Genomic DNA, 14,172 nt, shown 5'->3' with positions numbered 1-14,172 from the left:
CGAAGAGGGGGGGAGGAGAAGGTAGTGGGAAGAGGAAGAAGAGGAAGAAGAGGAAGAGGAGGGGGACCATGTTGAAAGGATGAGTGGACGTATGTTAGGAAATAGAGCACAACTAGGAAGCAGAGGGAAGAACACCTTTTTGAATCTACATGGAATTAGAAGACAAAGGACTTTTCATTCTTTCCCTAAAATAGAGAAGTAAAATAACAGAAAAATGCCCTGTGTCATAGTTGCTCCACTCTTTCTGCCTTTACTAATCTTTAGGATTTTAACTGGCCTGAAGACTCAGATTGAAATAGTTCTGAACAAAATGTGTTTTTAGGTAATAATCATGGGTCTATTGATGTCGTCATCATTGTTTCGGAGTAAGTACAAGGCAAAAAAATTTAAGGACTTTCAAGTGATTATTGATAAAGTACTGCTGAACCCTAGGCCAGCTGAATGATTTTGACTATGACAAGATCTATGCAGCTGAAATCCTCCTTAATTTCTTAAAGATGCTACATCAGCACCCATAGGAAAGAGGGGGAAAAAAGGACCTGACATCCCTTCCTAAACATACAATGTTAATTTTCCTATTCAGTCTAAATTCAGCCAAAAAAATCTAAACAACAGCTTAAAGCACTCCCACACTAAGTGAAATTTCAAATCACAAATGAAAGAAGGAGTGTTCTTTATGGCAGCTGCTGTCACCACTCTCAACCTTGCTCATCAATTCACCTCCACCTACCAGGGCTGCCCTCCAAAAGCTGCTGCAGACTGACACCCGCAAGTTACCAACACCCCTCACTGGATCTCTGCAGTGTCCTTGACTTTTCTAGAGACAAATGGGAGAAAGTGACCTTGGGCGCCCACCACCAAATGCACTGGCTAGAGAGTGATGCCATTTGCACTACAGCCACTTGCCGAGGGCTGGGCATGGATTGGCACTGAGCAGCCGCTCCGAGCAGTGGGCCAGTCACAGACAGCAGGCTCCAGTACACAATGGCCTCTGATGGGCCTCCACATGGCAAAATGGGCCCGCGCTTGCCAGCAATTAAGAAATAATGGCATGGCGCTGGTGCATTTGGCAGAATGGGGTTTCCACTGGGTCACCTGACAGCCTATTTCATGGGGAAGGCGTCCTAGAAGATGGGGCACGGTCTCACTCACAACCCAGCAGGGAGTTATTCTGTTCAGACAGGACACCTGGCCTCAGGTAACGAGCAGCCTCCAGCTTCTAAGCTTCATTAAGAAGTTAACTGGTGCCATATCGAAAACAGTAAGGTGCCACCTTCCCTCCCCCAAAGCTGTCTTCTTGGGAGTTTACTAACAGGCTGAGTAACAGAAAACTACTTTTGGATGAGAGACTTTCAACTCTCGTTTACTAAAAGGTAATCACATGGAAACCATGTAGACACCGATGTTTGCTTTTTTTCCAATCTGTTTAAACTGTAACACTAGGAAGATTCCTGTGTGTTTAATTTCTGGATATTCAACTATTTTCCTGGATTCAACTCTGCAAATTCTGATCCTGAACTTGAGAATATCATGTTCTACTCTCTCTACCAGTGCCCACCATGCTCCCAGGTTCACTAGGCCTCTAAAAAGTCCCATCTCTTGCCAGGGGGCATCCTCTCCCCTTTAAATGTTAAATCTGTGAGGGTACCAAAAGGGCTTCTCCTCCCCTGATATCCCCTCTGGATGTCGGGGAGAGTTCTGATTGCAGAGTAGATAGTCGACAAATATTGACCACAGAAATAACTGCAGCACATAGAGCTGCCAGTTGCTGGAATTTAGGTATAGATGAGGTCTGAGGATACATCAATATTCCTGAACCAAGAGGTCCACTAGACTCATCCAGAGTGGAGGCATCAGTACAGGAAGGAACTTCCCTCCAATGACCCCTGCAAACAAGCTGCTCAGCCTAAAGAAATGTCCCAGGGAAATTTTTAACCACCACATGTCTTTACTCAGGACTTTGCACAGCGCTGGGGGGTGGGTGTGTGTGTGTGTGTGTGTGTGTGTGTGTGTGTGTGTGTGTCTGTGTGTGTGTGTGTGTGTGTGTGTGTGTGTGTCTGTGGTGGGGGGGGGAGGTGTGTGTGTGTGTGTGTGTGCGTGTGTGTGTGTGTGTCTGTGTGTGTGTGTGTGTCTGTGTGTGTGTGTGTATCTGTGGTGCGGTATGGTAAATTGCAGTGGCCTCAGGCATGGAGTGCTCCCAAAGTCCTACCTTGTTGTGATACTGCAGCATCTGAGTGATGATCCTGATCTTCGGGTGATAGTTCTTTATGGAGATTACTCTGTAAAAGAGAGAACCATAGCTGAGGCCAGGCCTGCCTTAGCCCTGGAGGCTGATGGGAGGGTCGCTGGATTACCACCAAGTGCAGCACATAGGAAGTGGGTGTACCAGCCAGGCTCCCAGAGGGCTGGAGGCTTGAGGCCAAGAAAAACTATATTCCCACCACCATTTTTTCTTGGAGGTGTGAAAAAGAAATTGCAAAAGATAGCCATGGTATGTGTCCTGGACATAGAAAGCCCCGAAGGATCCTGTGAGGCTTTGGTGACAGAATGTATGTCCCTGTAGACTAAGTGAACACATCAGTCAGTGCTTCTAGAACAAGGTTACTGCCTACATCTACATCTAAAGCTCAAATCACCAGTCCTCCAAGGTGTGCAATGTTCCACACCCCAGAGAACAGCGAAGAAGTAATCTGCTCTGACTCAAGTCCTTCGAGTTAACAACTTGCAACAACAATGACAAATCAAACATGTCAACTGACAAATGGTTGAAACTGTCACATACACGTGGCCACTCTCAGCAATATGATTTCTAAACAGAGCTCTTAGAATAAGAGCAAGGACTTCCACCGCTAACAGTCAATATGATGACTTGAACACCAGTCCAAGATAAGTGCCAATACCTTGAGAAGGTCAAGATCCCACCCACTGCCCTCAGTCTACCCTGGGTATGAATCACTGCTTGCCCCCACCCCAACCCTCACAGGCCCTCATCCTGTCAATCACAAGGCCAAAGGGGAGGAGTCAGGAACAGGAGAATGGAAACACCTGGCTTCCAGTCCCAGTATTGCACTAATGAACCTGGTGACCTTCAGGAAATCACCAGGCTCTCTGTTCCTGTTTCCTCATCTGGATGTTAGGGGCCACAGTACCTGCTTTATTTACTTCACAGGCTTGGTATGAGGAGCAAACGGGAGACCAGATGTGAAAATGCTTTGAAATCATTAAAGACTCTCTGCACGTGTGACTTATGGTTTTTGTCATCACCGACCCTGTCAGAGGTGACATTGTACATTTCCTTCTGTGACAAGGAAAGCTAAAGAATGGAATTCCACAGAAAGACCCACCTCCTAAGCCTAATCAGAAATGCAAGTGCATTTATCATGACTTCCATCGCAAACTCCCCACCAAGCAGAGCTCTCCCAGCCCAGGCGCGGCTCTATCTGAATAGCTGCAACTTGTGAATTCAGGAAATGGGTCACACAAAAGCCTCTCCCTGCACAAATTCACCCTGGGCTTTTGCACTCGAAGGGTTTCATTTTACTTTTGAAAAAGAGTCATGTCGGCCCCTGCTTATAACTCAGGGACCCTGAACCTCTGTCAGCCTCTTGGTGCTGTTCACAACATCAGCCAGTTTTCTGCATTAGTTCATTTCAAATGGATCTTTGACATTTTAATTTCAAAAGGGGACAGATTGGTCTCATTAAACTAAGGAGGAAGGTGGATTATACAAATAAGAGAAAAACAGAGCCCATTTTTAACTCTCAGCTTCCCGTGTCCTTTGGAGCATTACTTCTGGTTCTAGCTAATGGATGGCTTAATTATATTTCTGATACCACCTTTGTCTATACCTTGGCATCCTGCCAGTCACCGTGGTATCTATGCGCGTCATTGGCAGGGTTGAACTGAAATACTGGAATTAAGAGAAATGTCCATTTCAAAGCTAGTATTCATTTCTGTTATTCATTTTGGCGGGGGGGGGGGGGCAGGGGAAGGAATCTGCCAACCCCAATCTTCTCTGTGAAGTTAAAATCTTAAGCCATCCTCTAGGTTTTTGCTGAAGTCTGAAAGATAAAGATACAGCCACAAAGGCTATATTTCTAATCACTCCAAATGACAGAAAAGCACGTGAAATGCTGGAAACACTACTGATTTTTATAAGGGACAAGTGACACCCTAGTTGGGCGATGGGCCCCGGAATGATGAGGTCTGCCCCTACTCCATCCTGCCTGCAGCCTGGCAGGCCCAAGGCTTACAGGAGTTCAAACACTGACTTCCTTAAAATGACTGCACTTAGCATGCTGCCAAAGAAAAGTGAGTGGAAAGAGGAGATTGTGCCAGATGTTGCCTGCCAGACACAAGGACCAGATGCTGTGGGGAGGACTTGCTCATCCCAAATGCACCAGAGGAATTCCTCTGCATCATTGATGGGAAATTTCCTGTCACTTGGGGCCACTGATTAAAAGCAAAGACAAAGGATCTGAGAGCTTTGTAAGGACACAAAAGCAATCTCCCAACCTTCACCTTCAGGTAAATTCCCAGAGCACAGGAACACAAGCCGCAGGCAGAGGGGAAGGTTTTGTCTGGACGGAAGGATGGCTGTTCACAATTAAGTACAAGTTCCTGGGAATACAGTGGGAGTGAAATGTTTTCTCTGAGTTCATCCCCTCTCCAGAAGATTCTCTTTCTTACTCCTTCCCAGCTCAAATAACTATCCTGCAATTTATGCCAGAGAAGAGACAAGTTCCAAAAGGGCTCTGACTACCTGTAGCAAAATGTTTGGAGCTTTCAGTCACTGTATAGCCACAGGATGTGACTGCAAGTCTATGAAAAGAACAAAAACTGAACATATTTTCGTCTGAAATGAGAAAAAATAAGGTGTTGGAGTTGGGGCTGAAATTAGCAGTGGATGGATCTAATCCTTGTGCAAATAAAAGAATGTACTGGGCAGGGTTTGCCAGAATGTCCTCCCCTAGATGTTAAAAGAAAAGATATGGGGGCTTGCAGTCAAATAGGTTTAGAAAATACACCATAGTATATTTTCTCAGAGATGCATATTTGTATTAAAATGCTTTCCATGAAGAACAAATTTTAGGAAACTGGTAGAAACTTGCCAAATGGTCAGTCACCTTCTCTTTGAGGTGATACTAATCAATCTTCTACCCTCACACTCAAAAGACTCTAACAAAGGGCTCCTCTATCTCAGCACTATTGACATTTTGGGCCAGATAATTCTCTACATAGAAGCTACCCTGTATATTGTAGAATGTTTAATAGCATCTCTGCCCTCTACCCACCAGACACCTGCATGACCATCCCCTAGTTAGGTCAACTAAAAACATCTCCAGATATTGTAAAATGTCCCCTGTGGATGGAAATCAAGGTCCACTTTCTCTGAGGGAACATGCTACTGCATTCATCTAAATCTATCTTCTAGCCTGCTAGCTCTGACTCAAAGAATCTCAAACCCAAGACCAGCTTTGAGCTTCCAAAGATGCCATTTGCCAAGGTTGAGCTTCCTGCTGTTGGTGCCTTGTGGGCCATGACCTTACTCAAGGATCACCCACCATAGCATCAGCCCTCCTAAATCTACACAGGGTAACAGTTGTGGGGTAGCTTCTTGAAGAAAGAAGGTACCTTGGAAACAAACCTCTGCAGGCCATAAAGGGCTACAAGTGAGCCACAGACACCGAGCTCAGGGCTCTCCCTTGTGCCACCATGCCATGGTTACCTCATGATGTTGGAGGCATCTTCAGCATCCGGGTCAGCGCAGTACTTGTTGGCGAGAATTAGGCACGCATCTGCTGACTCTATCTGAGACACCAAAAGAAAAAAAAAATCACAGAACACAAACAGATAAATAGCCAAGCTCAATTGCAATCTCTCTGTTGACAGCTCTTGGGGAACCTGATATTTTGCAAAGAAAGATAAAAAAAAAAAAAACAAGAAAGATGATAGTTTTTGTCAAATGTGTAGGTTGCAAGTTCTTGTTATAGGATAAACATTTCATCTCACTGTGGTTGGAGAATACAACTTGTACCTGGGTAATTATACTTTTCATTTGGCATAGTCGCTTACCTGTGGGATTTCCAGATTTTTTTTTAACGTACAATTCATTAAGCTTTTCATTCCCTTCTCCACTTTCTTCATCAACTGTCTGCATTATCATCCTGATTCTCCCATTCAGGAAATGGAGGTTGGTAGCTTAAACCCCTTCTTTCAAACTAGCAAGTTAACTATTTGGAGATTCAGAAATTTACTCAAAGTGCTTCATCCAACCTTTCTCACTTCTTCATTATCTATGCATTGGGAAGAGCTCAGAGCTCTCAATCAGATAACAACACTATATGGTTTAGTATTCATTAGTAGACAGATCGTCAGAAGTCAACAAATGTAGGTATATGAAATAATAGGCTACAGCAGGAGTCAAAATACAACCAACCTACTGACTTATCTAAACAAGGGCCAGGAGAGATTTTTTTTTTTTTTTGTCTTAGAGGGGATCAAGAGTTTGATGTGCTAATAATTGCTTGCATTTCAAATAGGTCCGTGAACAAAAAACTATTTCCTCCATTCTCATAAAATTTCACATTCGCCACAACTTGAGTCATGTCTGGATAATATTAAGATTAACTGATCTATATAAGCACAACAATTCTCATGCTAGCTCAAATCTGCAATCTGTCTGACTTGGTATGCTGTGCTTGTTAGATCATTCCTGCATCCGGTGAGAGGGCATCGTTTCCTCAGTGGTATGTCACAAATTGTGTCTAGATTTGTTTAATAATGCAAAGAATTTACACAAATCCTCTTGGATTATTCATGTTTGTCAATTATGTTATTTACAGAAGTGTCTGGCGACCATGGTTAAAATTTAGACTTCAGTGGATTCACAATGCTAATGCACAAGTACTGGCATGCAAATACTGAGCATGCTTACAAAAATCTATATTAAGTGAATCAAGCAGCAGATGCCATTTTACTGTGTTCCTTTCTCTTCTGAGTCTCAGGTGTGCTTTATGAGAAGATTCTAACTGAGCGGGTTCCAGGTAAAAAGGATTAGCCCATAGCCAAATGATACCAGATGCCTGCAAGTTTACTTTTGCACCTAGAGTCTTTGGTAGGGAAAAAGGAAGCTCAACATGCCTTCTGGCTTAATAACTTTTCATTTTATATTTTAATGATTCTTTCATACGTAATTAATAGATGTTGGAGCTGTATTGAGTCCAACTTAAATGTTCAGTGTGGGAATTACTTGATTATTATACTATTTATATGACTCTTGAGTCTGTCCAAATTGATTTACTTTCTTTAAGAGTAGATGAAGCTGAGAAAAATCAACAAAATTAGTTTCATATTAAGACCAAGTATAGAGCACTTACAGGTGGCACAGCATGTGCCAGAGCACAAGGTCCCAGGGCCAGCTGAAGGGCAACGTCAAGGTTGGAGGTGTCTGACTCATCTCATTCAGGGGTTAGGAGGTGATCCCTGGCCATCCTGGGAAGCACGTCCTCTGATCGCAGAGTCAGACCCCTCCCCCACCTCCAAGACAGAGTGAAAGCAGAAGTCACCTCTTTCTCCTTACCTTGACTCGTGCAAGATCATGTGGATTGAGGACTGAACCCTGATAAAACTCCACCTGAGTAAAATGTCGTTTGAACAAAGCTTCAAGCTCCAGGTTAGGGGAAATGCTGCACAGGGAGAGAAGAGACAGCCATGAATACAATGAAGGTGGGATTTCAGCCTCTGTGCCTCACTTCTCTCCACTTTCTAAAGGGAGGTGTGGGGGAAGGCTTTGACCTTCAAAGAAGACCCCTTTCTTGCTATAAATAAAAGGTTCACATTTAAGAGCTCAACTGGACACCAAATCCAATACCAAGGTAAAATACAGGCTGAGGACTATGAGGCACAGTATCTTCCACTTGTTAACAATAGAAACCCCATTTTACACATTGGGAAACTGGGACTTGATGGTTAATTTTCTGTGTCAACCTGCCTGGATCACCTTGGGGTACCCAGATAAAGGAGGATCTCTTGATGTGTCTGTGAGGGTGTTCCAGATGAGATTAGTATTTGAATCAGTGAACTCAGGAAAGTAGATTTCTCTCCTTAGTGGAAGTGGATATCAGCCAATCCACTGAGACTCAGATGAGAGGGGGGAAAAAAAAAAAAGGTTAATTTTCTGTGTCAACCTGCCTGGATCACCTTGGGGTACCCAGATAAAGGAGGATCTCTTGATGTGTCTGTGAGGGTGTTCCAGATGAGATTAGTATTTGAATCAGTGAACTCAGGAAAGTAGATTTCTCTCCTTAGTGGAAGTGGATATCAGCCAATCCACTGAGACTCAGATGAGAGGGGGGAAAAAAAAAAAAGATAGAGGAAAAAGAGAGCCACACCTTTCACTTCTAACTTGCCTGCTGTGCTGAGACACCTCATTACATTTCTCCTGCCTGTGAACTAGGATTTACATCATTCACTTCCCTGGTACTTAGGCCCTCAGAGTCAAACTGAGTCACATCACCGGCTGGGTCTCCATTTTAAAAATGGCCAACTGAGAGACTTCTCAGTCTCCGTAGCTCAAGTAAGCTAAAACCTCATCATGAATTTCTCTCTGTACAGACAAGGAAAGACAGCTACAGATAGATACAAGGGATGATCAAGAATACTGTGTATTTAAATTTTAAAAAAAACTTACTACAGTAAAATGTAGCATTGCCCTTAATCCTGTCCAAATACTCTCCCTCTTTTCTTGCCACTTTCTGAGGCAGTTCTGCAAGTCTTCTTTCATGAGTGTCTTTATGAGGTATAATAAAAAATACAGTAAATACCACTGCTGAGCACCATCCAACAGGAAGGCAGCCTCATAAAACCACTACAGTGTGTTCTCATCCACTTCATTCACTGGAGCTGGCACTCAGTGACTTCTGGATCTTTTCTAATGTCAAAATGACCATAAAAGGTCAATGTTCAGAATTGGTATCTGACACCAAGGCAGCTATGATACCGAAAGAGGACTTGAACAGGCAAGAACAATGGGACTAGTGTGTTTGAAGAAGGGGTAAATTTTAGAGGAGATTAATTTTACTGTAATGTTTTCAGAATTTAAACATTCAGTGTATCTTGTGATCCTACCTCGTGTATCTATAGAGGGACATCTGTATCTACATCCTACTGGTTGTTTCCTGGAAAGCCCCAATATGTTATAGTACAGCTCTGGTATAATGAAGGATTAGCCAAAGATTCCCCTATCTAATCATCTGTTACCTGTCTCAAGAGCCTTTCTCCTGGTTCTCTACCTCATAGAATCCCCAAAGCTAGGATCAAAAACACTACCAATGAACAGTCCTAAATAAACTCGATTTACTCTCTGTCCAGTTCTTGATTCACAGATGGACAAAGCTTTCATCACACTTCTTGGTGCTGAGCTGCTCAGACATCTTTCCCATTGAAGTGCAAGGATCAAACGAGCGCCTGACCTGTTTATTCACTTATGACTTGTGCAGAGATGAAAATACAGTACCTCATCTTTATCAGATACTGTGGCAGGCTCTGGGAGATGATATCCAGCTGTGTCCTATTCTGTGCTAGCAACTGTGCTAAATCAACACTTACCTAGCCTTTATTAAATGCTTAGTGATGATGTTGATGATAAAAATAATTGTTAATGTTTGCAAGTGTTTCCTCTGAGACAGGCTGCATTCTAAAACTTGACAACTATTAATTCACTTAACCCTCAAAACAACCCCATGGAAGGTGATTATTTTATTTTTTTAATCTTTATTCATTTATTTATTTATTTTTTGGTACCAGGAGCTGAACTCAGGGCCTGGCACTTGCCAGGCAGGCACTGCACTGCTGAGCTCCATCCCCAGCCCTGTAAAGTATGCTGTTAACCCAAAGCTTCAAGAGGTTATCTACCATGAGTTAGACGCTGTTAGACACTGGGGATGCAAAGATGAATCCTAGCCATTGAGGCACCAGCAGCCAGCTGGTTCTTTCCACCTGAAGTAGTTGGGGAGAGAAGAGTGGCTGCCTGTGCGAATCTGACCAGTGTTTGAATTCCATCCAAATAGCGTATCTTTTGGGATACCATCCTGCTGATGTAGGCAGTACTGTTTCTCCCTAATGGAGACAACCTATTAGGTTCTGTCACTGGATGAAACCGATCTCAACAGGCATTGGCCAATATAGGACCCGTGCTCTTCTCTAACTGCTGCAAGTGTGCTCATCTTGGAGTGCTCCCGAATCTTCACTGTGGGCCTCTCCAGAACCACCCTGCAGCAGAAGCGCTGGCCCCAAAACCTGTCCCCCACATTAAGCACAGCATCAGTCCTGTGGGTCTTGCTCCTGCACTGCTATGGCCTGGTCTATCTCCTCGGAATTCAGAGAAGTCAGTGGTGAGAAGAAAAAGTCTCCTAAAACACAGAGGCAAGTCTGGTAAAATGTTCCCATGTTAATCTCATTTTCACGCAAGAAGACAATAATGGTACCACTGTGTTGAGAGGGTGGAGCCCCCAGTTCTCTATATTACTGGGGCAGACTCCCCTTTCCTTAAAAGAAGATCAGGCAAAGCTTACTACCTTACCCACACAGGGTAGGGGAGACACCTTGCATCTCTCCCCTGTAAAACACACAGGTTGAGACATGCTTAAATTGACTGTGCTGCCTTCTCGATTTTATCTTTCATGATAACAGTTAACATTTATTGAGCACTTACTGCACGCCTAACTGGGCTGCACTCTTTATAAGGATTATCTCACCTTGTTTTCACAACAGACCAATGAGGTCTGGAGGTTGAAACTGAGTCATGGGGAAGTTGAATGACCAGCTCAGCTAGTTGATTGTGTCGGGCAGGATTTGGGTTGAAGATGTGTGGGCACTCGTGGTGGGTTCAATGAGAGATGACATACACAGTGCTGGCACAGGGTTTCCCACTGGAGGCCTATTATCTAATGCTATTATCTAATACTCTGCTTTCTCTTATGTCACTGTCCTGCTTGGTCATGGTCTGCTCCTGCACTCCTAATGCATCCACACCACAAGGCTCACTGGCCCACAACAGACACTGCAGAAACCCCTTGCTTGTCCAGGTCCAGATTGTAGAGGGGACAATAATGATGCACTGGACCCATATTTCCACCTTTATTTCTTCCTGAGAGAAATCTGGACGTGGTCCCAGAGCTGCCTGCGGGAGGCAAGCGTTGCTTTTATCATTGGCCTAGCGTAGTTCTGTGATGTCCTCTCCAAGGAGGCCAGCAGGGATGGTGGCTTGGTTAACTCTGACCTGGGCCCCAACTGCTCCCATCCCCAGGGAGCAGCACAGAGCCAAGCAGAGGGCCCGGAGGTGACAGCAGCAGTCTCTTACTTGTGAAGAAAGACGATCTCCACATTGACGTCATCCCGGTCCTTGTGCAGAAAGTCCTTCAGGAAGTTGGAAACACTCTCCAGGGTGATGTGCCCACAGACCACAATGTGCCTGTAGAGGAGAGGGCCGTTAGATGAAGTCAGGCCCCGTAAGGAGGCCCACACACCCACGCCCTGACAAGGCAGAGCAAGCAGGGCAGCTGTAGGGAAGCATCCATCTCCTCCCTCCAGCTCCACAGAGCACAGCTCCCTTCCCCAGAGGGCTGTGAGGCAAAGCAGCAGCGCCAGCAGGTGCTCAGAGACTCCCAGACACAAAAGGCATATGGCTGCTCACCTGAGGCTGCACAAAATCCTATTAAAAGCCCAACCGTTTGGCCAAGTGGTTTTATGCATTTAACAATAAGTGACATTATGCTTGAGCTTAAATGCTGCATTATCAAGTCCCTTGCAGATTCATATCTCTCCCTTTCTGCCCACAAAGCGTCCTCCCGGGAGATTTACGGTATGAGTCTTAGTTTATGACATAGAGCTTATCAGGTAATGAGATAACAAATCTTGCTGAAACGATGATTTTGTGTGTAAGAAAGCGGACTTTTATCAGAGTGGCTAATGTGCAGCTTGACACGTTATAGGCTCAGCTGGCCATAAGCAGTAAAAAGGAAATTTTGCATTTTTCCACCATAACTTCTCTGACAATGGGGACATGTAGCACTTTACAGTAAGTGAGCATTGTTCAAGGCTAAATGGGGATGGGACACCCATGGAATCGAAGATCATGCCGCCGGCTGTGCATTCCCAAAGGGCTACTCCCTTAGGGTGCTTGAGATTGCCATGGGAGCCAAAGGGGTTTTCCTCTCTATACTGGAAGAAGCCAGTAAAGTCTGATGCTGGAAATGCTTGCTTTGTTATAGGGTGATTTGAACTTCAGTTTCCAGAAATCGTGGTTAGCCACAAGGAGGTGAGCCCCTTTCTCCCGAACTTGGAAACCAACAGTTATTTCAACATCCTTGGGCTCCCAGACCAATCTGATCTCTGCACCATGCTCATCTTTGCCCACTTCTACTTGCTATGTGATGCCCAGGCAGGCAGGAGTAAGCACTTTGATGCTCTGTAAGCATTAGCTTACAGAGCAAAGCTGGGATCTGACAGCAGAGATGCAAACACTGGCTTCTGGCAAAGACTCCATATGTAACAAGAGTCTCAACCCCAATCACTGTGCCCCTCGGGCTGACAGTGACAAATGCTGGATCTCTAGCTGTGCTTTGAGATGGGGGCAGGTGATAAACATGCAGTGAAGCAATTTCCTGGGTAAAATTTAGAACAGCTAGGTCTCTTGCACTTTATAATTGTTCTGTACCCATTGCAATAAGGCAGAAAGCTCATTGGCTGGAGGCAGCTCTTAATAGGCGGCAGTGATGATGGCTTATGCAATGTTCCATTAGATGCCATTACAAGAGCCTGCCCTTTCGTGGTAATTTGGTGCTCGACTAAGTAGGTGAGAATAATGCAGTAAACTCATCGGTGAAAGGATAATGATGCAGAACAAAGAGTAAATCAATAATACGCATGATACAGTTAATAATACGACCATTATGGACTGTTATTGTTATGGTGGTGCACTTAGCGATCAGGCAAGCTGTGGCCATCAAGGAGAGGGCAGAGTGTTGTCAATGGGTTCCTTCAGAAGAGATATCATAACATGAGCATTGTGCTCCAGCCAGGACCTGCTAGGATGGAAGAGGTCCCTCGGCCACTCATCCAAATTTCACACCCGAAGCCCACATCACTGACCCCCCTCTTTACTACAAGGCTATGAAAACCACTGTGTATCAGCAGGCATGATATAAACTGAATACTGGGATTATATGCATCTTTTTATTATGTCTTAAAAGGTTTCTCATGGCACACAAGCATTTATGTACAAAACAGACTGCATCTCAATGTGCACGTTCTGAATTTTCCAACTCATGGAAAAAGTGACTTAGAAACATGATCCCACTCCTGATCTGACCTCACGACAAGTGACAATGGGATGGGTGACCTCATGACAAGTGAAAATGAGATGGACTGTTTGGCATCTCCTAGTGCTATCTGCCTGTAGGCTTCCATGATTAAGAACAAGGCCAACATGATCCTACCCTTATAGGGATCCCTACAGTTGAGGCCGTCACTTGGCCGAGAACGTAAGTCAGACAGGATTCCATGCCCTGCTACAAGGATGTGCAGCCCCCCACCTGGGCAAGCTACTTCTCCTGTTCAATGCAGGAAGAATCTGCGAGGCTAATACCCACGACCAGCCTCCTGCACAGGCATGGTAAGATGTAAAGTTCCACACCAGCATCTTCCTGCCTATCACTCAAAGCCAGACTCCAGTCAATGAGAGGTCCGAGGGCATGCCTGATCATTCATCCTTCCTCTCCTGTACTCAAAGATATGAATGAACAGCCGCCAGCAGCCCCTCTTCCTCTTTGGAAATCATTCATCTCTGCAAGAGATGCTTGAGAAGTGGAAAGGGAGGAGATGAGCTCTCCCACCCACACCCTTGAATCAAAGGCTCGGCTGATTTATTCAGCCTTGGAAAAAGTCAGGGCCTTCTTTCTTGAAAATGTGTCAGGTACATATAAAATATATTCCAATGTAATCAATATTACCCCTTAAGCCTTTAATTAGCTTTCACTTCCCTTAAGAAGTAGACAAATGCTGGCACGATAGGAGAAGAAAAAAAAAAGATTGACTTTTTTTCATTTGGTGCTAGCTGTCCAATACCATTCTAGACAATTGAAAATATATATCTTTAGCTACAGCATGATT

The 14,172-nt window shown here is 44.5% G+C and overlaps 1 protein-coding gene across 38 annotated transcripts in view; it reads right to left on the bottom strand.

The window, feature by feature from the left end:
• The window catches only part of Kcnma1 (potassium calcium-activated channel subfamily M alpha 1), a 709,412-nt gene that overhangs the window by 195,275 nt on the left and 499,965 nt on the right, over positions 1–14,172 (bottom strand). For all 38 annotated transcript variants that reach the window (XM_033766495.1, XM_010607512.2, XM_033766488.1 and 35 more), the window contains 4 exons: positions 11,363–11,473; positions 7,583–7,688; positions 5,729–5,811; positions 2,210–2,279 (listed from right to left, as the gene is read on the bottom strand). In XM_033766495.1, coding sequence (XP_033622386.1) covers positions 2,210–2,279; positions 5,729–5,811; positions 7,583–7,688; positions 11,363–11,473 — 370 coding nt within the window. The remainder of the gene's footprint in view (positions 1–2,209; positions 2,280–5,728; positions 5,812–7,582; positions 7,689–11,362; positions 11,474–14,172) is intronic.

Source organism: Fukomys damarensis, unplaced genomic scaffold (genome assembly GCF_012274545.1).
Source record: "Fukomys damarensis isolate Sample0158 unplaced genomic scaffold, DMR_v1.0_HiC HiC_scaffold_20, whole genome shotgun sequence".
NCBI classification, from domain to species: Eukaryota; Metazoa; Chordata; class Mammalia; order Rodentia; family Bathyergidae; genus Fukomys; species Fukomys damarensis.
This window is presented reverse-complemented; position numbering and strand designations above follow the sequence as displayed.